Source organism: Scyliorhinus canicula, chromosome 13 (assembly GCF_902713615.1).
Source record: "Scyliorhinus canicula chromosome 13, sScyCan1.1, whole genome shotgun sequence".
NCBI classification, from domain to species: domain Eukaryota; kingdom Metazoa; phylum Chordata; class Chondrichthyes; order Carcharhiniformes; family Scyliorhinidae; genus Scyliorhinus; species Scyliorhinus canicula.
In genome coordinates this window covers 161,839,289-161,862,350 of record NC_052158.1, presented here as the reverse complement: position 1 = coordinate 161,862,350, position 23,062 = coordinate 161,839,289, and the positions used below count along the sequence as shown (strand labels likewise).

Sequence of the window (23,062 nt, the reverse complement as noted above, 5' to 3'; positions counted from 1 at the left end):
CCGGTTTCCTCCCACAGTCCAAAGATGTGCGGGTTAGGTGGATTGGCCGTGATAAATTGCCCTTAGTGTCCAAAAAGGTTAGGAGGGGTTATTGGGTTACGAGGATAGGGTGGCAGTGAGGGCCTAAGGTTAGGAGGGGTTATTGGGTTACGAGGATAGGGTGGCAGTGAGGGCTTCAGTGGGTCGGTGCTGACCCTGCGAGGAGTATGAACGGGGAGAGGATGTTTCCACTTGTAGTAAAAACTAGAAGCAGAGGATACAATCTCAGACTAAAGGGACAATCCTTTAAAACTGAGATGAGGAGGAATTTCTTCAGCCGGAGGGTGGTGAATCTGTGGAACTCTTTGCCACAGAAGGCTGTGGAGGCCAAATCACTGAGTGTCTTTAAGACAGAGATAGATAGGCTCTTGATTAATAAGGGGATCAGGGGTTATGGGGAGAAGGCAGGAGAATGGGGATGAGAAAATATCAGCCATGATTGAATGGCGGAGCAGACTCGATGGGCCGAGTGGCCTAATTCTGCTCCTATGTCTGATGGTCTTTCTTATATTAGATTTTGGAGATTGCAGCTACAGGTAAAGATCAGATGGGTTGCAGCTTTTGCTTTGGGAACAGACGATGAGGGTGATCTGATTGGAGTGTGTACAATAGCTACAGGTTAAATGGAGAGAATCTCTCCAACCAACAACAACAAAAAATTACAATAAAAGTAGACACCCCGCTCCTCCCTCCTCCCCAAAATCCACAAACAGGATGGTCCCCTCCCCTCCCGCCCCGGACACCCCCGCCCAGGACACTCTCTTCCCCCCCTCCCCCCCCCCCCCCCCCCCCCCCCACACCACCAACCCCAACCCCCGCCAACCCCATCCCCCGGCAAACCTGGACAGCCGTTCCTACCTCCTCCCCAAAATCCACAAACAGGATGGTCCCCTCCCCTCCCGCCCCGGACACCCCCCCGCCCAGGACACTCTCTTCCCCCCCCCGCCAACCCCAACCCCATCCCCCGGCAAACCTGGACAGCCGCTCCTACCTCCTCCCCAAAATCCACAAACAGGACTGTCCCATTGGCCCATCGTGACAGCCTGTTCCTGCCCCACCAAACTCATTTCTTCCTATCTGACTCCATCCTCCCTCCTCTTGTCCATTCCTTTCCCAACATTCAGTATTCTTCCGATGTCCCACATCTTATCAACAACTTCCAGTGCCCCGGCCCTAACCACTCCCTTTTTCTCATAAATGTCCAGTCCCTCTCTCCCTCTATTCCCCAACAGGATGTCCAATCCCTCTCTCCATCCATTCTCCACCAGGATGTCCAATCCCTCTCTCCCTCTATTCCCCAACAGGATGTCCAATCCCTCTCTCCCTCCATTCCCCACCAGGATGTCCAATCCCTCTATACCTCCATTCCCCATCAGGATGTCCAATCCCTCTCCCATTCCCCACCAGGATGGCCAATCCCTCTATACCTCTATTCCCCAACAGGATGTCCAATCCCTCTATACCTCCATTCCCCACCAGGGTGTCCAATCCCTCTATACCTCCATTCCCCAACAGGATGTCCAATCCCTCTATACCTCCATTCCCCACCAGGATGGTCTGAGGTCCCTCCATTCTCCACCAGGGTGTCCAATCCCTCTATACCTCCATTCCCCACCAGGATGTCCAATCCCTCTATACCTCCATTCCCCACCAGGATGTCCAATCCCTCTCTCCCTCCATTCCCCACCAGGATGTCCAATCCCTCTAGACCTCCATTCCCCACCAGGATGTCCAATCCCTCTCTCCCTCCATTCCCCACCAGGATGTCCAATCCCTCTATACCCCCATTCCCCACCGGGATGTCCAATCCCTCTATACCCCCATTCCCCACCAGGATGTCCAATCCCTCTCCCTCCATTCCCCACCAGGATGTCCAATCCCTCTCTCCCTCCATTCCCCACCAGGATGTCCAGTCTCTCTATACCTCCATTCCCCACCAGGATGTCCAATCCCTCTCTCCCTCCATTCCCCACCAGGATGTCCAATCCCTCTCTCCCTCCATTCCCCACCAGGATGTCCAATCCCTCTCTCCCTCCATTCCCCACCAGGATATCCAATCCCTCTATACCTCCATTCCCCACCAGGATGTCCAATCCCTCTATACCCCCATTCCCCACCAGGATGTCCAATCCCTCTCCCTCCATTCCCCACCAGGATGTCCAATCCCTCTATACCTCCATTCCCCACCAGGATGTCCAATCCCTCCTCCCTCCATTCCCCACCAGGATGTCCAATCCCTCTCCCTCCATTCCCCACCAGGGTGTCCAATCCCTCTATACCTCCATTCCCCACCAGGATGTCCAATCCCTCTATATCCCCATTCCCCACCAGGATGTCCAATCCCTCTATACCCCCATTCCCCACCAGGCTGTCCAATCCCTCTATACCTCCATTCCCCACTGGGCTGTCCAATCCCTCTATATCCCCATTCCCCACCAGGCTGTCCAATCCCTCTATATCCCCATTCCCCACCAGGATGTCCAATCCCTCTCTCCCTCCATTCCCCACCAGGATGTCCAATCCCTCTATATCCCCATTCCCCACCAGGATGTCCAATCCCTCTATATCCCCATTCCCCACCGGGATGTCCAATCCCTCTATACCTCCATTCCCCACCAGGATGTCCAATCCCTCTATACCCCCATTCCCCACCAGGATGTCCAATCCCTCTATACCCCATTCCCCACCAGGATGTCCAATCCCTCTATACCTCCATTCCCCACCAGGATGTCCAATCCCTCTATATCCCCATTCCCCACCAGGATGTCCAATCCCTCTATATCCCCATTCCCCACCAGGCTGTCCAATCCCTCTATATCCCCATTCCCCAGCAGGATGGTCTGAGGTCTCTCCATTCCCCAGCAGGATGGTCTGAGGTGTATCCATTCCCCACCAGGATGGTCTGAGGTCTCTCCATTCCTTCCTCGAACAGGGGCCTGAACAATGCCCATCACCAACTCTCTCCTCCGTCTGATTGATCCTGTTCTCTCTCTCAACAACTTCTCCTTTAACCTGTCTCACTTCCTCCAAGCCAAAGGTGTCGCTCTGGTTATCCACGAGGATCCCAGTTTTCCTGTCTCTTTATGGAGTCTGTGGAACATTCCTTGTTCCAGTCCTACTCCGGCCCCATCCCACAACTCTTATCGGTACATCGACGACTGACTCGGTGCCACTTCATGTTTTCGTCTGGACCTGGAAAAATGGATTAATTTTGCTTCCAATCTCCACCCATCTATCACCTTCACATGGGTAGCGCAGTGGTTAACATTGCTGCCCCACAGCTCCATGGTCCCGGGTTCAATTCCATGTTGCAGATGGAGATAGACTCCCTATAGTCCAGAACGAGGCTATTTGGCCCATTGAGTCTGCTCACCCTACTGTCAGTGCGGAATTTGCACTTTCTCCCCGAGTGTGTATGGGTTTCCTCCGGGTGCTCCGGTTTCCTCCCACAGTCCAAAGATGTGCGGGTTAGATGGCCGTGTTAAATTGCCCTTAGTGTCCAAATGAATAGATGGAGTTATTGGGTTATGGAGTAGGTTGGGGGCCTAGGTAGGGTTAGCGTTGGTGCTGATTCAATGGCCTGAATGGCCTCGTTCTGCACCTTAGGGGTTCTATGGTCCATCTCCAACACTTTCCTTCCCTTCCTTGATCTCTATCCCCATTTCTGCGAATAGACTGTCCAATAATATCTATTACAAGCCCACTGACTCCCACAGCTACCCTGACTCAGCTCTTCACAACCCACACCCGGTACGAACTCCATCCCATTCTCCCAGGTCCTTCGCCTCCATCGCATCTGTTCCGATGCCACTTTCCAAAACGGTGCTACTGACATGTCTTCAATCTTCCTTAATCGTGGTTTCCCACTAACTGTGGCCGAGAGGGCTCTGAGCTGTGTCTGATCCATCTCCTGCATCTCTGCCCCCACCCCCTCATCACCCTCCCCAGAACCAGGAGAGGGTCCCTCTTGTCCTCACTTTTCACCCGACCAGCCTCTACATTCAAAGAATCATCCTCCGCCAGTTCCACAAACTCCAGGATGATTTCATCTTCCCCTCACTCGTGCTGTCAGCATTTCGTAGGGACCGTTACCTCCGGGATACCGTCTTCCCGTGCAATCACAGACGGGTGATCCTCCCTGCTCACCATCCGAGGGGCGAAACACTTTTTTCTGGTTAGGTAGCGCATCTTCTGATTGGGCACGTTACAGCCTTCCAGACTTAATATTGAGTTCAACAACTTCAGACTGTGAACTCTCTCCTCCACCTTCACCACATTTTTATTTCCATTCATTTACTTTCTCACCAGAGAAAGTTCACTAGTTGGTTTCTCAATGTATTAGTCCAGATAACCATCCTGTATACACTCCAAGAATTCTTCCTCTACGGCATTGTAATTTGATTTACCCAATCAATATCCAGATTAAAATCACCCATAATTACAGATGTTCCTTTATTGCATGTGTCTCTAGTTTCCTGTTTAATGCCATTCCAAACCTCACCACTGCAGTTTGGGGGTCTATATACGATGCTCACTAACGCATTTTGCCCCTCGGTGTTTCTCAACTCGACCCATACAGATTCCGCATTGTCAGAGCTAATATCCTTTCTCACTATTGTGTTAATTTCCTCTGTAACCAGCAGTGCCACACCAACACATTTTCCTTTCTGTCTGTCCTTCCTAAATACGGAATACCCCTGGGACATTCAGTTTCCATCCCTGGTCACCCTGTAGTTATGTCTCTGCAATCCCGATTATATCATACCCGTTTACGTCTATTTGCGCGATTAGTTCATCCGCTTTATTGCAAATGCTCCACATGTTAAGGCACAGAGCCTTGAAACTCTTCTTTTTAACATGGCTAGTCCCGCTCCCAATATTTTCACTGTGTCCCTGTTTGAATCTGGCCCTTGGTTTCTCTGCATATCACTTTTCTTATTCCTCTTTCTATCTTTTGTTTTGTCATTGATTCCGCCTCCTTTAACTCCTTACATCGGTTCCCATCGTCCTGCCACATTAGTTTAAACCCTCCCCAACCACTCTAGCAAATACTCCCCCTGGGACATCAGTCCCAGTCCTGCCCAGGTGTAACCTGTCCAGTTTGTACAGGTCCCACCTCCCCCAGAACCGGTCCCAATGCCCCAGGAATCTGAAACCCTCCCCCTGACACCATCTCTTCAGCCACGTATTCATCCGATATATCCTATTATTTCTACTCTGACTAGCACGTGGCACCGGTAGCAATCACTACCTTGTGAGGTCCGACTTCTCAACTTTCTTCCTAACTCCCGATATTCTGCTTTCAGGATCTCATCACTTTTTTAACCTATGCATTGGTACCAATGTTACCATGACCACTGGCTGTTCACCTCCCCCTCCAGAATGTCCTGCACCCGCTCTGAGACATCCTTGACCATAGAACCAGGTAGGCAACACACCATCCTGGAGTCTCATTTGCAGCCATAGAAACACCTGTCTATTCTCCTTATAATCAAATCCCCCATAACTATTGCCGTCCCACACTTTTTACTCCTCCCCTCTGCAGCAGAACCAACTGTGGTGTAATGAATTTGGCTGTTGCTGTTTTCCCCTGAGAAGCCATTCCCCTCAACAGTATCCATAACGGTATATCTGTTCTGCAGGGGAATGGCCACAGGAGAATCCTGCACTGCCTGCCTCACACTCTTTCTCTGCCTGGTGGTCGCCCATTCCCTTCCTGCCTGTGGAGTCTGAGACTGCGGTGTGACCACCTCTCTATACATGCTATCCACGATGCTCTCCAACTGGCAGATGTTCCACAGTGTCCCCAGCCGCTGCTCCAGCTCTGAAACCCGGGCTTCCAGGAGCTGCAGCTGGAAACACTTCCTGTGCACATTGCCCCGAGCACTGGGAATGTTCCCAGCTTCCCACAAGGAGCAAGAGGAGCAAATCAAGGCTTTGAGTTCTCCTACCATCACTTACCCTTTTAAATTACACGTTCATTGGACAATCAGAATAGACTGACAGCATTACATGAGAGATAGAAAGAGACAGATATATAAGGGTACTGAAAGAAAAGAGTTTTAGGGAAACACCAGGGGTACTAATCAACTAATCATGATTTGGACATTAGAAACTCTGAACCAATAACGCCACATGCGTCTGACTAAAACTACAGAGACTGGTTCAGTTCGAGACTGAAATGCAGTGCATGTTGGGCATGTTGCAGAAACAAGTGAAAACACTGTAGGGTTTGACAGATTGATGGACAGCCTGGACTTCAGGCCATTTAAAATGGCCACAGATGCCAGAGACCTGGGGGTAGGGGCAGTGCTGCTACAAGACGACGATGCAGGAATAGAGAGGCCGGTGTGGTATTTTTCAGAAAAACTCCGCCTGTGCCAAAGAAAGTGTTCCACCTTTGAATAGGAAGCCTTAGTCTTGCAACTTGCCCTTCAGCACTTTGAAGGATATGTCCAACATGACAATCAACAAAGCTTAGTTTACACCAGCCATAACCAGGTGTGAGTTTGATTTTAGTTTTGATTCTGACAGTACAGTGAAAGGAAAATCATAGAGCATAGAACATTACAGCGCAGTACAGGCCCTTCGGCCCTCAATGTTGAGCTGACCTGTGAAACCACTCTAAAGCCCATCTACACAATGACCATTTGAATGCATTTAGTGTTGGCGAGTCCACTACTGTTGCAGGCAGGGCATTCCACACCCTTACTACTCTCTGAGTAAAGAACCTACCTCTGACATCTGTCCTATATCTATCTTCCCTCAATTCAAAGCTATGTCCCCTCATGCTAGACATCACCATCCGAGGAAAAGGCTTTCACTGTCCACCCTATTTAATCCTCTGATCATCTTGTATGCCTCAATTAAGTCACCTCTTAACCTTCTTCTTTCTAACGAAAACAGCCTCAAGTCGCTCAGCCTTCCCTCATAAGATCTTCCCTCCATACCAGGCAACATCCTGGTAAATCTCCTCTGCACCCTTTCCAATGCTTCCACATCCTTCCTATAATGCGGCGACCAGAATTGAACGCAATACTCCAAATGTGGCCGCACCAGAGTTTTGTACAGCTGTAACATGACCTCATGGCTCCGAAACTCAATCCCTCTACCAATAAAAGCTAACACACCGTACGCCTTCTTAACAACCCTCTCAACCTGGGTGGCAACTTTCTGGGATCTATGTACATGGACACCGAGATCTCTCTGCTCATCCACACTACCAAAAACCTTACCATTAGCCCAATACTCTGTCTTCCTGTTATTCCTTCAAATTAGCAAGAGTTTTTCTGATTGGAGGGCTGTGACTAGTGGTGTTCCGCAGGGATCAGTGCTGGGACCTTTGCTGTTCATAGTATATATAAATGATTTGGAGGAAAATGTAACTGGTCTGATTAGTAAGTTTGCAGACGACACAAAGGTTGGTGGAATTGCTGATAGCGATGAGGACTGTCAGATGATACAGCACAGTTTAGATCATTTGGAGACTTGGGCGGAGAGATTTTTTTTTAATAAATTTAGATTACCCAATTATTTTTTCCAATTAAGGGGCAATTTAGCATGGCCAATCCACCGACCCTGCACATCTTTGGGTTGTGGGGGCGAAACCCACGCAGACACGGGGAGAATGTGCAAACTCCACACGGACAGTGACCCAGAGCCGGGATCGAACCTGGGACCTCAACGCCGTGAGGCGGTTGTGCTAACCACTAGGCCACCGTGCTGCCCTTGGGCGGAGAGATGGCAGATGGAGTTTAATCCGGACAAATGTGAGGTAATGCATTTTGGAAGGTCTAATGCAGGTAGGGAATATACAGTGAATGGTAGAACCCTCAAGAGTATTGACAGTGTTATGGGCCGGGGTTTAGAGAACCCCAAAGTGTATCATGGAGTTCACCTGAACCACAAATTTTAATAAGTTGTGGTATGGGGAGCACATGGCCCACTCTACAGGTGTGGTACAGCAGAAATGGAAAAGTATTTTTTAAAGCAAAACAATGTGTATTCTATGAACTCAAGTTAACCTTTTTAAAACATACAGTGAACATCTTAGCAACCATCAATTCAAATACAACCCCCAAGAATACAACGCTAAGTAATCCTTAAGCTGTCCTTTTAACATCCATAAGACTTAAAAAAAAAACCCTTTAAACAGAAGCACATCAGGTTAAAGTCACTACTGAGAGCAGTTATTAGTTTTAAATCACCAAAGGATCAATTTACAATCTTTAAATCACAGAGAGAGAGAGACTCACACACCTTTTGGCTGTGACTGCAGCTATCCAGCTCTGAAAACGAAACTAAAACACACCCTGCAGCAAACAGCCTAAAACAAAAGTAAAAAGCTGGCAGATAGCCCAGCTCCACCGACACTCTGACATCACTGATAAACACCCATTTCTTAAAGGTACATTTCTTAAACACTCATTTCTTCAAGGTACTTTCACATGACAACAGTTAGAGAGATCTAGGTGTACAGGTCCACACGTCACTGAAAGGGGCAACGCAGGTGGAGATGATAGTAAAGAAGGCATATGGCATGCTTGCCTTCATTGGCCGGGGCATTGAGTATAAGAATTGGCAAGTCATGTTGCAGCTGTATAGAACCTTAGTTAGGCCACACTTGGAGTATAGTGTTCAATTCTGGTCGCCACACTACCAGAAGGATGTGGAGGCTTTAGAGAGGGTGCAGAAGAGATTTACCAGGATGTTGCCTGGTATGGAGGGCATTAGCTATGAGGAGACGTTGAATAATCTCAGTTTGTTCTCACTGGAACGATGGAGGTTGAGGGGCGACCTGATAGAGGTCTACAAAATTATAATGGGCATAGACAGAGTGGATAGTTAGAGGCTTTTCCCCAGGGTAGAGGGGCCAATTACTAGGGGGCATAGGTTTACGGTAAGAGGGGTAAGGTTTAGAGGAGATGTATGAGGCAACTCTTTTTACACAGAGGGTAGTGGGTGCCTGGAACTCGCTGCCGGAGGAGGTGGTGGAAGCAGGGACGATAGTGACATTTAAGGGGCATCTTGGCAAATACATGAATAGGATGGGAATATAAGAACATAAGAACTAGGAGCAGGAGTAGGCCATCTGGCCCCTCGAGCCTGCTCCGCCACTCAATGAGATCATGGCTGATCTTTTGTGGACTCAGCTCCACTTTCCGGCTCGAACACCATAACCCTTAATCCCAGGAAGTGAAGAAGCTTTTAGTTTAGTCGGGCAGCATGTTCGCCGCAGGTTTGGAGGGCCGAAGGGCCTGTTCCTGTGCTGTACTTTTCTTTGTTCTTTGTCCAGAGAGATGCAGCTAACTCTCCTAGAGAGATCCAGCTGACTCACCCAGAGAGATCCAGCCGACTCTCCCAGAGAGATCCAGCTAACTCTCCCCAGAGAGAACCGGCTAACTCTCCCAGAGAGATCCAGCTAACTCTCCCTAGAGAGATCCAGCTAACTCTCCCCAGAAAACTACTTCCCCACTGCACATTCCTCACCCCACATCCCGTTGCCCCATCTCCTCTTCAACCCCATATATGTCCCTCCCAACCCCCCTCCTCCCCCGTCCCACCTCCCCCTTGTCATCTCTCCGTCCTCCCCCTCCATTACTCCCCGTCTCCCCCACCCTCCATCTCCCGCTCCCTCCATCTCCCCCTCCCTCCATCTCCCCCTCCCTCCATCTCCCCCTCCCTCCATCTCCCCCTCCCCTCAGCTCCCTCTCCCCCCCAATCTCTTCCACCCCCTATCAACCACTCCCCCTCCCCCTTTCCCTTCTCTCCCTCATTATTCTCCTCCTTACCCATCCCATTTCTCCCTCTTTCCCTCCCCCTCCTCATCCTCCCCCTCACCCTCCCCTCCCACCTCCTCACCCTCCCCCTCTCACCCTCCCCCTCCTCAGCCTCCCCCTCCCCCTCACCCTCCCCACCCTCCTCAGCCTCACCCTTTCCCCCTCACCCTCCCCACCCACCTGACCCTCCTCCCCCCTCACCCTCCCCATCTCCCCCTCCTCACCCTCCCCCCTCTCACCCTCCCCCTCCTCAGCCTCACCCTCCCCACCCACCTGACCCTCCCCCCTCAACTCACCCTCCCCTCAGCCTCCCCACCCTCCTCACCCTCCTTCCCCTCCCCCCTCTCACCCTCCCCCTCCTCAGCCTCCCCCTCCCCCTCACCCTCCCCACCCTCCTCAGCCTCACCCTTTCCCCCTCACCCTCCCCACCCTCCTGACCCTCCTCCCCCCTCACCCTCCCCATCTCCCCCTCCTCACCCTCCCCCCTCACCCTCCCCACCCACCTGACCCTCCCCCCTCAACCCCCCCTTACCCTTCCCTCAGCCTCCCCACCCTCCTCACCCTCCTCCCCCCCCCCTCACCCTCCCCTCACCCTCCCCACCCTCCTCACCCTCCTCACCCTCCTTCCCCTCCCCCCCTCACCCTCCCCCCCCCCCTCCCCTATTGTTTTCATTTATTCTGGGCCAGTTTATTTATTTTTTGTTGAGTTCTTGAGCTCTCTTGTCTCAGAGTTTGACAATATTTGTCCTTTTTACAAACCGTTAAATTTAAGTTAAGGATCTCATTTTTACCAATCTTCAACATTGTTTATTGTTTTCACTATAATTTCTCAATCATTCTTTTCAGTTCCTGTTCTTTAATTGTTCCAAGTATTTGCCCAAATCTGTCTCCCTCCATTGGTGCTGTGAGATAATCAGATAGTCGTTCTAGATCTTTCTCTGCATCCACACGCGTTGTTCCGGATGATTCTTTATTTCCTTTCTTGCTGGTCATTTTATTATTTCTGACAAGCAAAGTGACCCGACCTCCCTTAGTCCACCCGTATCATCTAACTGACAAGGACATCCCTCTGTGATCTAAATTCATTGAAGAAAAATGAAAGAATGTTGCAATCCTTTATTATTTTCTATTTTGAAAAGCTGAATGAGAGAAATCCTGACAGGAATTATTGATCGCTTTGAGATCTGCACCTGACGATTGTACAGAAATGATATCGTTGTGCACTGATGTTTAACTGTTGTGTTTTTATTTATTAATGATAGTGTGTGGAAGGCCAAGCCGTACTCTGCCGCCGCACAACAAGCGGATTATTGGAGGGCGGACTGCGGTCCCTGGCTTCTTCCCCTGGCAGTTATTGATGGTGGTGGAGGACGTGAGCAGAGTGCCAAAGGACAAGTGGTTTGGGAGCGGAGCTTTGCTCTCGAGAACCTGGGTACTGACGGCAGCACACGTGCTACGCTCACAGCGACGCGACACCATGACTTTGGTTCCCAGTGAATATGTCACTATCTATCTGGGACTCCATGACGTTCGACAGAAAGAAGCTGCAGTGAAGAGAACTGTCGAGAAAATCATTCTTCACAAAGCATTTGACCCTAGAACTTACAATAACGACATTGCTTTGGTGAAGATGAAGGACGCGGTCACCATGAATGTCTTTGTGATGCCTTTGTGTCTTCCCAGCCTTCACCAGGAGGTGGAGGAACCACAGCCAAATACTCTGGGGTTGGTAGCTGGGTGGGGTATCACTAACCCAAACCTGACCATGGACGATGCTACAGGCAGCGACCACGCAACACTGTCAAACATCTTACAGTACGTGAAACTTCCAGTCACGCTCCAGGCTGAATGTAAGAGCAGTTACGAGTCCCGCTCTGACAGCTACAACGTGACAGATAACATGTTCTGCGCCGGCTTTTATGAAGGGGGGAAGGACACATGTTTAGGAGACAGTGGTGGGGCCTTCATTACGTATGATCCAGGCACTCAGAGCTGGGTGGCTCAAGGGCTGGTGTCTTGGGGTGGGCCTGAGAAATGTGGCAGTAAACGTGTCTACGGAGTTTACACCAAGATTTCCAAGTATGGCAGGTGGCTGGCAGACAAGATGAGCAATTCCTCTGATTAATGCTGAACGTGTGGCGGTGTGTACGCTGGGAAAAACACAAAACTGCCTTTCAAAGGAAGGGTCCTGTTGGTTGAACATTGACAGGTCTGGATCCTATGTCATTTATATTCACTGGTCCAGATTCTATGTAATTTATATTCACAGATCTGGATTCTATGTAATTTATATGAAGATATTTACCTTTGAAGGTGGCAGAAGAAGCAGCGAAGGATGTTGGACATGTGCCTCGATGAAGAGTCATTGGATGCCTCTCGTCGCACACACTTTCTGATGCAGCGAGATTCTCCTTCCCGACAGCCGGATTCTCCTTCCCGACAGCGAGATTCTCCTTCCCGACAGCGAGATTCTCCTTCCCGACAGCGGGATACTCCTTCCCGACAGCCGGATTCTCCTTCCCGACAGTGGGATTCTCCTTCCCGACAGCCGGATTCTCCTTCCCGACAGCGAGATTCTCCTTCCCGACAGCGAGATTCTCCTTCCCGACAGCGAGATTCTCCTTCCCGACAGCGAGATTCTCCTTCCCGACAGCGAGATTCTCCTTCCCGACAGCGGGAATCTCCTTCCCGACAGCGGGATACTCCTTCCCGACAGCCGGATTCTCCTTCCCGACAGTGGGATTCTCATTCCCGACAGCGGGATTCTCCTTCCCGACAGCCGGATTCTCCTTCCCGACAGCGGGATTCTCCTTCCCGACAGCGAGATTCTCCTTCCCGACAGCGAGATTCTCCTTCCCGACAGCGGGATTCTCCTTCCCAACAGAGGGATTCTCCTTCCCGACAGCGGGATTCTCCTTCCCGACAGAGGGATTCTCCTTCCCGACAGCGAGATTCTCCTTCCCGACAGAGGGATTCTCCTTCCCGACAGCGGGATTCTCCTTCCCGACAGAGGGATTCTCCTTCCCCACAGCGAGATTCTCCTTCCCGACAGCGGGATTCTCCTTCCCGACAGCGGGATTCTCCTTCCCGACAGCGAGATTCTCCTTCCCGACAGCGAGATTCTCCTTCCCGACAGCGAGATTCTCCTTCCCCACAGAGGGATTCTCCTTCCCGACAGCGGGATTCTCCTTCCCGACAGAGGGATTCTCCTTCCCGACAGCGAGATTCTCCTTCCCGACAGAGGGATTCTCCTTCCCGACAGCGGGATTCTCCTTCCCGACAGAGGGATTCTCCTTCCCCACAGCGAGATTCTCCTTCCCGACAGCGGGATTCTCCTTCCCGACAGCGGGATTCTCCTTCCCGACAGCAAGATTCTCCTTCCCGACAGCGGGATTCTCCTTCCCGACAGCGGGATTCTCCTTCCCGACAGCGGGATTCTCCTTCCCGACAGCCGGATTCTCCTTCCCGACAGCGGGATTCTCCTTCCCGACAGAGGGATTCTCCTTGCCGACAGCGAGATTCTCCTTCCCGACAGAGGGATTCTCCTTCCCGACAGCGGGATTCTCCTTCCCGACAGAGGGATTCTCCTTCCCCACAGCGAGATTCTCCTTCCCGACAGCGGGATTCTCCTTCCCGACAGCGGGATTCTCCTTCCCGACAGCGAGATTCTCCTTCCCGACAGCGAGATTCTCCTTCCCGACAGCGGGATTCTCCTTCCCGACAGCGGGATTCTCCTTCCCGACAGCGGGATTCTCCTTCCCGACAGCCGGATTCTCCTTCCCGACAGCGCGATTCTCCTTCCCGACAGCGCGATTCTCCTTCCCGACAGCCGGATTCTCCTTCCCGACAGCGGGATTCTCCTTCCCGACAGCGGGATTCTCCTTCCCGACAGCCGGATACTCCTTCCCGACAGCGAGATTCTCCTTCCCGACAGCGAGATTCTCCTTCCCGACAGCGGGATTCTCCTTCCCGACAGCGGGATTCTCCTTCCCGACAGCCGGATTCTCCTTCCCGACAGCGGGATTCTCCTTCCCGACAGCGAGATTCTCCTTCCCGATAGCGGGATTCTCCTTCCCCACAGCGGGATTCTCCTTCCCGACAGCGGGATTCTCCTTCCCGATAGCGGGATACTCCTTCCCGACAGCGGGATTCTCCTTCCCGACAGCCGGATTCTCCTTCCCGACAGCGGGATTCTCCTTCCCGACAGCGGGATTCTCCTTCCCGACAGCGGGATTCTCCTTCCCGACAGTGAGATTCTCCTTCCCGACAGTGAGATTCTCCTTCCCGACAGCGGGATTCTCCGTCCAATAGGGTTTCCCATTCTGGGAACCCCCACACCGTTGGGAAATTCACGGGCGTGAGTGCGCTGCCGGCGAAACGGGCCTATCGTAAACAAAACTACAAATCAGTGGTTCAGCCCCTATTGGAGTATTCTGTTCGATTCTGAATGTTACATTTTAGGAAGGGTGTCAGATGGTTGGAGAAGGTACAAAGGATGTTTTACTGGAATTAGGCACATCAGTTATCTGAGGCGATGAAGAAGATCCACAAGTTGTTTTCCTCAGAGTGGAGAAGGTTAAGGGGAGATTTAATAAGCTCTTCAAAATGATGACGGGTATTTGACAAATCGAGTGGGTGAATAAGCAGAGGCGAGAGATTAGTAAAAGGGTAAATGAGGAGAGGATATTTGGCACAGAGGGTTGTTACAGTCTGGATGGTGGAATCAGATTGTGTAGCAACATTTCAAAGCAAATTGGACATGTGTTTGGAGAAGGTGAATTTTCAGGGTTTGGGGATAAGGGAAGGCCAATTAAAAAGCTGTTTCAAAGATCGATGACAGGAATGATGGCCAAATCCCCCTCCTGCTCTAAGATTCTGTGATTTGAGGTTTAGTTAGGGAATCATGATCGGCACGGGCTTGAAGGGCCGAAGGGCCTGTTCCCATGCTGTACTTTCCTTTGTTCTTTGTTTTCTTTGTTTGCCAATGATAAACATTGAACTTGCAACACAGTTACAGTTTTGCAGCTGTACAAAACTCTGGTGCGGCCGCATTTGGAGTATTGCGTGCAGTTCTGGTCGCCACATTATAGGAAGGATGTGGAAGCATTGGAAAGGGTGCAGAGGAGATTTACCAGAATGTTGCCTGGTATGGAGGGGAGATCTTATGAAGAAAGGCTGAGGGACTTGAGGCTGTTTTCGTTAGAGAGAAGGTGAAGAGGTGACTTAATTGAGGCATACACGATGATCCGAGGATTAGATAGGGTGGACAGTGAGAGCCTTTTTCCTTGGATGGTGATGTCCAGCACGAGGGGTCATAGCTTTAAATTGAGGGGCGATAGATATAGGACAGATGTCAGAGGTAGGTTCTTTACTCAGAGAGTAGTAAGGGTGTGGAATGCCCTGCCTGCAACAGTAGTGGACTCGACAAAATTAAGGGCATTTAAATGGTCTTTGGATAGGCATATGGACGATAAGGGAATAGTGTAGATGGGCTTTAGAGGGGTTTCACAGGTCGGAGCAACATCGAGGGCCGAAGGGCCTGTACTGCGCTGTAATGTTCTATGTTCTATAACACCCCATCCATCCTTCTGCCCTTTCTCTCTGGTCTGCTTATTTAGCCTCTCCTCAGGCACAGCTGCACTAACCACCTCCTGTTACTCCTGTGGTAACAAGTTCCACATTCTCAATGCTCTCTGGGTAAAGAGGTTTCCTCTCAATCATTTGATTTTTTAGTTAATATCTTTATGGCCACAAATTCTGGCCTTTCACAAAGAGAAACATTTTCTCTATGTCTACCCTGTTGATCCCTTTCATAGTCTTAAAGATCTCCAAACAGATTAGAAATTAATGGAAAATAGAAAAGGGCAATTTATGTCCATTTTAAGCTTTGTGATACAATTCCTATGAATACAGGAAGTGTAAAGGAATTCTGAAAAAGGGAATAAGAGGGACAAAGATATAAAAAGGATCTGAAAATCTTTTAGAAATGGAGTTAATGAAGAATAGCTCAAACAATACCCATAGAATCAATAGAATCCCAAAGTGCAGAAAGAGACCATTGGGCCCATCGAGTCTGCACTGGCCTTCTGAACGATTGGCCCACATAGGCCACTCCCCTGCCCTCTGCCCGTAACTCCTGTCATCTTCGATAGATGCAAGGTCACAGCTAGGTTAGTAACCGTGTACCTTGCCTCTGTCTCCAATGAAGAGGATGCTGCCGGTGTAGTAGTGAAGAAGGTAGTAACAATACTGAATAGAATTAAAATATATAAAGATTCGGGACTTGACAGGATGGCATTAATCAAAGTAGAAAAATCACCAATCCAGACGGAATATATCCCAGCTCACGGAGCGAAAACAAGGGGAGAAATTGTAGGGTTTGTGACCGCAATCTATCCCTCTTCCTTTTGGAAACAGAGGAATGCAAATTACACACCCTGTTCAATAAAGGGAAGAGATAAACCCATAAACTAGTCAGCTGATGACCAGCATCAATGGTGGGGAATATTTTGGAGACAATAACCTGAAACAAAAGAAATTGTGACCGGTAAATGAATGGAAGGCAGTGCAGGCTTTGTTGAATCTTGATGCTTTGATGGAGATAGTTGATAAGGGTGATGTAGTTGACGTGCAGATGGATTTTCGAAAGACACTTGATAAGGTTCCACATAATAGACTTGGTAACAAAACCAGAGCCCACAGGATAAGCTGGCAGTAGCAGTGTTGTTTCTCAGGGTTTATATTCCTGGGGATACAAACCATGCTTCCAAAATGTGCAACTGGCAAAAGGCTGATAAATGTAGTAAACAATAAGCAGGAAAGTATCAGACGTCAGAGGTTATAGCTGGACTGGTGAAAAGAGATTACATTGAACACAGAGAAATGAAAATTGATACATTTTGGTGGAAGAAAGACAATCTGAAGATCTGATATAAATACAGAGAGATGTTTGTTCAAAGTCTCTGCCATTTCCTTGTTCTCCATTCGTTCCCCAGTCTCACACTCTAAAGGATCAATGCTCACTGTAGCAACTCTTTTCATTTTTATTCACTTGTAGACACCCCTACTGTCTATTTACATATTTTTGCTATTTACTCTCGTATTCTAATTTCTCCCTCTTTATTTGTTTTTAGTTATCCTTTGGTTTCTAAGGTTTTCTCAATCTTCAGGTGTACCACTAATCTTTGCAGCATTGTACATTTTTTCTTTCAATTTGACACCATCCTTGACTTTCTGAGTTTGTCACGGATGCTGCATTTTTCTCATAGAGCTCTCCTGTCACAGTGGAATGTATCTTTGTTCAGAGTTGTGAAAAATCCCCTTACATTTCTGCCACTGCTGCTCCATTGTCTTATTTCTGCCTCTCTGCTCCATTGTCATTGCCATCAAGACGATTCCTTTACTCTGAAGTTATTAACTACCGGTAATTCTTTCTTCTTACACATTAGCATGTGAAAACAGCCTATTCCCTGGGTAGGTCCAGGACATATTCTGAATAGACTCTCCCGAATACACGCTATGAACACGTTCTCAATTCTACATTTGATAATTTGATTTATCAAATCCAAATGAAGATTAGGACACAATGGGGCGTGATGATGTTGGGAGGCCATCCAAATTCCAAAGGCTGGTGTGCTTCACACTGGGTGGCCAAGCCAATCAGGCTGGTGTGCTTCACACTGGGTGACCAAGTCAATCAGGCTGGTGTGCTTCACGTTTGATCCAGGGAGGGATTTAAGGTCCAGAAGGAACAGAGAGGCGAGGAATCAGGAGTATTGAAGTCAGTTGTGATTGTGTGGATTTTGGTTCATTTTGTTAATTTGGATAATTTCAGGATGTTTAAACCTTTGCATAGGCTTTCTGCAGACAGCTTCCTTCATTGTTCAAACCTGTGCAAACAGGAAGTTAAATGTGGGTATTGTGTAAGCTGCTGGAGCAACCTCCTCAGATCAGGAGGAAAAGGCAACATTGGAGAGGAGGCTAGTTGCCATCACGACCGAGAGGCACAACCAGAATGTGTTGAGGGTCAGCAGGTATTGCGAGTTATAAGAGTCAGACGAAGATGAAAAAGACAAGGCTGAAGCATTCGAAACAATCTTCAGCCAGAAGTGGATGATCCATCTCGGTCTCCTCCGGAGGTCCCCAGCATCACAGATGTCAGCCTTCAGCCAATACGATTCACTCCATGTGATGTCAGGAAACGGCTGAAGGCGCTGGATACTCAAAGGCTTTGGGCCCTGACAATATCCCGACAATTCAGGATGTTGGGTCGGGGGATCAAGGGTAGTAATCTCAGGATTACTCCCCATGCCACGTGCTAGTGAGGCTTGGAACAGGGCGATAGTACAGTTGAACATGTGTCTAAAGAGCTGGTGTAGGAGGGAGGGATTTAGAGATATGGATCACTGGGATAACTTCTGGGGAAGGTGGGAACTGCACTTGAACTGGAGGGGCACCAATATCCTGGGTGGGAGGTTTGCTAGTGCTGTTTGGGAGGGTTTAAACTAGTGTGGCGGGGAGGGGGAGGAGGAAAGGTCTGGAGTGCATTTGCTTCAATGCAAGAAATATAACAGGTAAGACAGACAAACTGAGAGCCTGGATTACTGCATGGAACTATGATGTAATTGCAATTACAGAGACCTGGTTAAAGGACGGACAGGACTGGCAGCTTAACATTCCGGGATATCGGTGCTTTAGACGGGACAGAAGGGGAAACAAAGGAGGTGGGGGAGTGGCATTGCTGATTAGGGAGCAGATCACAGTTGTGTTGAGGGAGGATACATTGGAGGGAGCTTGTAGTGAGGCATTATGGGTGGAGCTGAGGAATAAGAAGGGTGAAATCACAATGTTGGGAGTGTACTATAGACCTCCCAACAGCCCGCAGGAGACAGAGGAGCAGTTGTGTAGTCAGATACTGAAAAGGTGTGAAAAAAGCGGGGTAGCTGTGATGGGCAATTTAAACTTCCCCCATATTGACTGGGAATCCCTTACAGCCAGGGGCTCGGATGGAGAGCAATTTGTTGGATGTGTTCAGGAGGGTTTTTTCATCCAGTATGTCGACAATCCAACCAGGGAGGGGGCCATACTAGACTTGGTGTTGGGGAATGAGCCAGGCCAGGCGATGTTTCAGTGGGGGGGCATTTTGGGCTCAGCGACCATAATTCCATAAGATTTTGGGTAATCATGGATAAGGACAAGAGTGGCCTGGAGTGAGGGTGCTTAATTGGGCGAAGGGCCAATTACATCCAAATTAGACAGGAACTGGGGAATGTGGATTGGGAGCTGCTGTTTGAGGGCAAATCCACATCTGACATGTGGGAGGATTTTATGGGCCAGTTGATTGAAGTGCGGGACAGGAATGTCCCCACAAAAATGAAGGATAGAAATGGCAGGATTCGGGAATCGTGGATGACAAGGGAAATTGTAAACTTCGTCAAAAGGAAAAAGGAAGCATACAATAGGTCTAGGCATCTGAAAGCTGACAAAGCCCTTGAGGAATACAGTGAAAGTAGGAAGTTAAACGTAGAATTAGGAGGGCTAAAAGCGGCCATGAAATGGCTTTAGCAAACATGGTCAAGGAGAATCCCAAGGCTTTTTATGCATATATTAGGAGCAAGCGTGTAGCAAGAGAAAGAGTAGGAACACTCCAGGACAATGAAGGGAAGTTATGAGTGGAACTACAGGAAGGGGGTGAAATTCTTAATGAGTACTTTGTATCGGTATTGACCAGGGAGAAGGACAGGGCGGATGTTGAGGTCAGGGATAGGTGTGTGAACGATCTTGAGAGTGTTAATATATCAAAGGAGAAGGTGTTGAGTATCTTAAATTGCATTAAGGTAGACAAGTCCCCGGGATCGGATGGGATCTATCCCAGGTTACTGCGGGAGGCAAGGGGAGACATAGCTTGGGCCTTAACAGATATCTTCACATCCTCTTTGACCACAGGCGAGATTCCAGAGGATTGAAGAATAGCCAATATTGTTCCCTTGTCTAAGAAAGGAAGCAGCGATAATCCAGTAAATTATAGGCTGGTGAGCCTGACATCAGTGATGGGGAAGCTTTCGGAAAAGATACTGAGGGACAGGATACATGCACATTTGGAGAAAAATGGACTAGTTAGTGATGGGCAGCAATGGTTTTGTACAGGGAAGGTCATGTCTCACCAACTTGATTGAGTTTTTTGAAGAGGTGATGAAGGGAGGGCAGTGGATGTAGTTTATATGGACCTCAATAAAGCGTTTGACCAGGTCCCACATGGCAGACTGGTACAAAAATTAAAATCACATGGGATTTGGGGTGGGCAGGCCAGATGGATACAGAACTGACATGGTTACAGAAGACAGAGAGTACCGTTGGAACGGTGTTTTTCAGAATGGAGCTCTGTAGCTAGTGGTGTTCCGCAGGGATCAGTGCTGGGACCTCTGTTATTTGTAGTATATATAAATGATCTGAAGGAAAATGTGGGTGGTCTGATTAGTAAGTTTGTGGATGACGCGAAGATGGTGGAGTTGCTGATCGTGCCGAGGATTGTCAGAGGATACAACAGGATATAGATAGATCGGAGATTTGGGCACAGAAATGGCAACTGGAGTTTAATCCGGACAAATGCGAGGTGATGCATTTTGGAGGATCAAATCTAGGTATGAATTGTACTGTCAATGGCAGAACCCTGAGGAACATTAACATACAGAGGGATCTGGGCATGCAGGTCCACAGTTCCCTAAACGTGGCAACACAGGTGGGCAAGGTGATTAAGGAGGCATACGGCACGCTTGCCTTCATCAGCTGGGGCATTGAGTACAGGAGTTGGGAAATCATGTTACAGCTGTATTAAACCCTGGGCAGGCCGCATTTGGAGTATTGCGTGCAGTTCTGGTCACCACATTATCAGAAGGATGTGGAAGCTTTGGAGAGAGAGCAAAGAAGATTCACCAGAATGTTGCCTGGTCTCCAGGGTGCTGGCTATGAGGAGAGGTTGAATAAACTAGGATTGTTTTCACTGGAAAGACGGAGGCTGAGGGGAGACCTGATAGAGGCCTACAAAATTGTAACAGGCAGAGGCAGGGTGGATAGTCAGAGGCTTTTTCAAAGAGTGGAAGTGTCAATTACACAGGGGCACAGTTCAAGGTGAGAGGGGGGAGTTTAAGGGAGATGTGTGGGGTACGTTTTCAGGCAGAGAGCGGTGGATGCCTGGAGTGCGCTGCCAGAGGATGTGGTGGAAGCAGCACATTAGCAACATTTAAGAAGCATCTGGATGGGTCCATGAATAGGGAGGAAGTAGAGGGATACGGGCAGAGTAAGGGCAGAAGGTTTTGTTTTTAGTTAGGGCATCATGGTTGGCACAGGCTTGTAGGGCCGAAGGGCCTGTTCCTGTGCTGTACTTTTCTTTGTTTTTTGTTCTTGTTCAATAGTACTGAAAACTTGCCGCACCCTAGCCAAGCTGTTTCTTACAGCTACAACACTGAAATGAAAATGAATGAAATGAAAATCGCTTATTGTCACAAGTAGGCTTCAAATGAAATTCCTGTGAAAAGCCCCTAGTCGCCACCTTCCAGCGCCTGTTCAGGGCGGCTGGTACGGGAATTGAACCAATGCTGCTGGCCTGCTTCGGTCTGCTTTAAAAGCCTACTATTTAGCCCTGTGCTAAACCAGCCCCCACTAGCATCTACCCGGCAATGTGGGAAATTGCCCAGGTGTGTCCTGTACACAAGAAACAGGACAAATCCAACCCAGCCAATTACCGCCCTATCCGTCTACTCTCCATCATCAGCAAAGTGATGGGAGGAATCAACAGGGCTATCAAGCGGCACTTACTCAGCAATAACCTGCTCACGGACACTCAGTTTGGGTTCTGCCAGGGTCACTCAGCTCCTGACCTCATTACAGCCTTGCTTCAAACATGGACAAAAAAGCTGAATTCGAGAGGTGAGGTGGGAGTGACTGTCCCTGACATCAAGGCAGCATTTACAGAGTGTGGCATCAGGGAGCCCAAGCTAAACCGGAGTCAATGGGAATCAGGGGGAAAACTCTCCGCTGGTTGGAGTCATACCCGGCACAAAGGAAGATGGTTGTGGTAGTTGGAGGTCAATCATCTCAGCTCCAGGACGTCACTGCAGGAGTTCCTCAGGGTAGTGTCCTCGGCCCAACCATCTTCAGCTGCTTCATCAATGATCTCCCATCATAAGCTCAGAAGTGGGGATGTTTGCGGATGACTGCACAATGTTCAGCACCATTCACGACCCCTCAGATAATGAAGCAGTCCATGTCCAAATGTAGCAAGACCTGGACAATATCCAGGCTTGGGCTGACAAGTGGCAAGTTACATTCGCACCACACAAGCCCCAGGCAATGACCATCTCCTACAAGAGAGGATCCAACCACTGCCCCATGACATTCAATGGCATTACCATCACTGAATCCCCCCCACAATCAACATCCTGGGGGTTACCATTGATCAGAAACTGAACTGGACCCAGCCACATTAATACTGTGGTTACCAGGGCAGGTCAAAGGTTAGGAATCCTACAGCGAGTAACTCACCTCCTGACCCCCAAAACCTGTCCACCATCTACAAGGCACAAGTCAGGAGTTTGATGGAATACTCTCCACTTGGCTGGGTGAGCGCAGCTCCAACAACACTCAAGAAGCTCAACACCATCCAGGACAAAGCAGCGCCACTTGATTGCTCCCCTTCCACAAACATTCACTCCCTCCATCACCGATGCACAGTGGCAGCCGTGTGTACCATTTACAGGATGCACTGCAGGAACTCCCAATGCTCCTTAGGCAGCACCTTCCAAACCCACGACCACTGCCATCTGGAAGGATAAGAGCAGCAGATACCTGGGAACCCCCCCACCTGGAGGTTCCCCTCCAAGTCACTCACCATGTGACTTGGAAATGTATCGCCGCTCCTTCACTGTCGCTAGGTCAACATCGTGACACTCCCTCTCTCACAGCACAGTGGGTGTACCTACACTTCGGTGACTGCAGCAGTTCAAGAAGGCAACTCACCACCACCTTCTGAAGGGAAATTAGAGATAGGCAATAAATGCAAAATGCTGGCCTAACCAGTGACGCCCACATCTGTAAATGATTTTTTAAAAAAGGGGGCCAATACCTCGCTGGAAGACTACAGGCTGTGAGCCATCTCCTCGTTTAGAAGCCGTTCGTGCAGAAGCTTATGAAATGCTTTTTGGAAATCCAAGTATATTGCATCTACTGGTTTCCCTTTATCTATTCTG

The 23,062-nt window shown here is 49.3% G+C and overlaps 1 protein-coding gene across 2 annotated transcripts in view; it reads left to right on the top strand.

Moving 5' to 3' along the window:
• The window catches only part of masp1 (mannan-binding lectin serine peptidase 1), a 239,108-nt gene that overhangs the window by 183,110 nt on the left and 32,936 nt on the right, over nucleotides 1–23,062 (top strand). The window contains exon 11 of one of the 2 annotated variants that reach the window (XM_038815773.1): nucleotides 11,081–12,650. The exons of the other annotated variant lie outside the window; for it this stretch is intronic. Coding sequence (XP_038671701.1) covers nucleotides 11,081–11,943 — 863 coding nt within the window. The 3' untranslated portion in view covers nucleotides 11,944–12,650. Of the gene's footprint in view, nucleotides 1–11,080; nucleotides 12,651–23,062 lie in introns of those variants that run through there. 2 annotated transcript variants of the gene reach the window in all.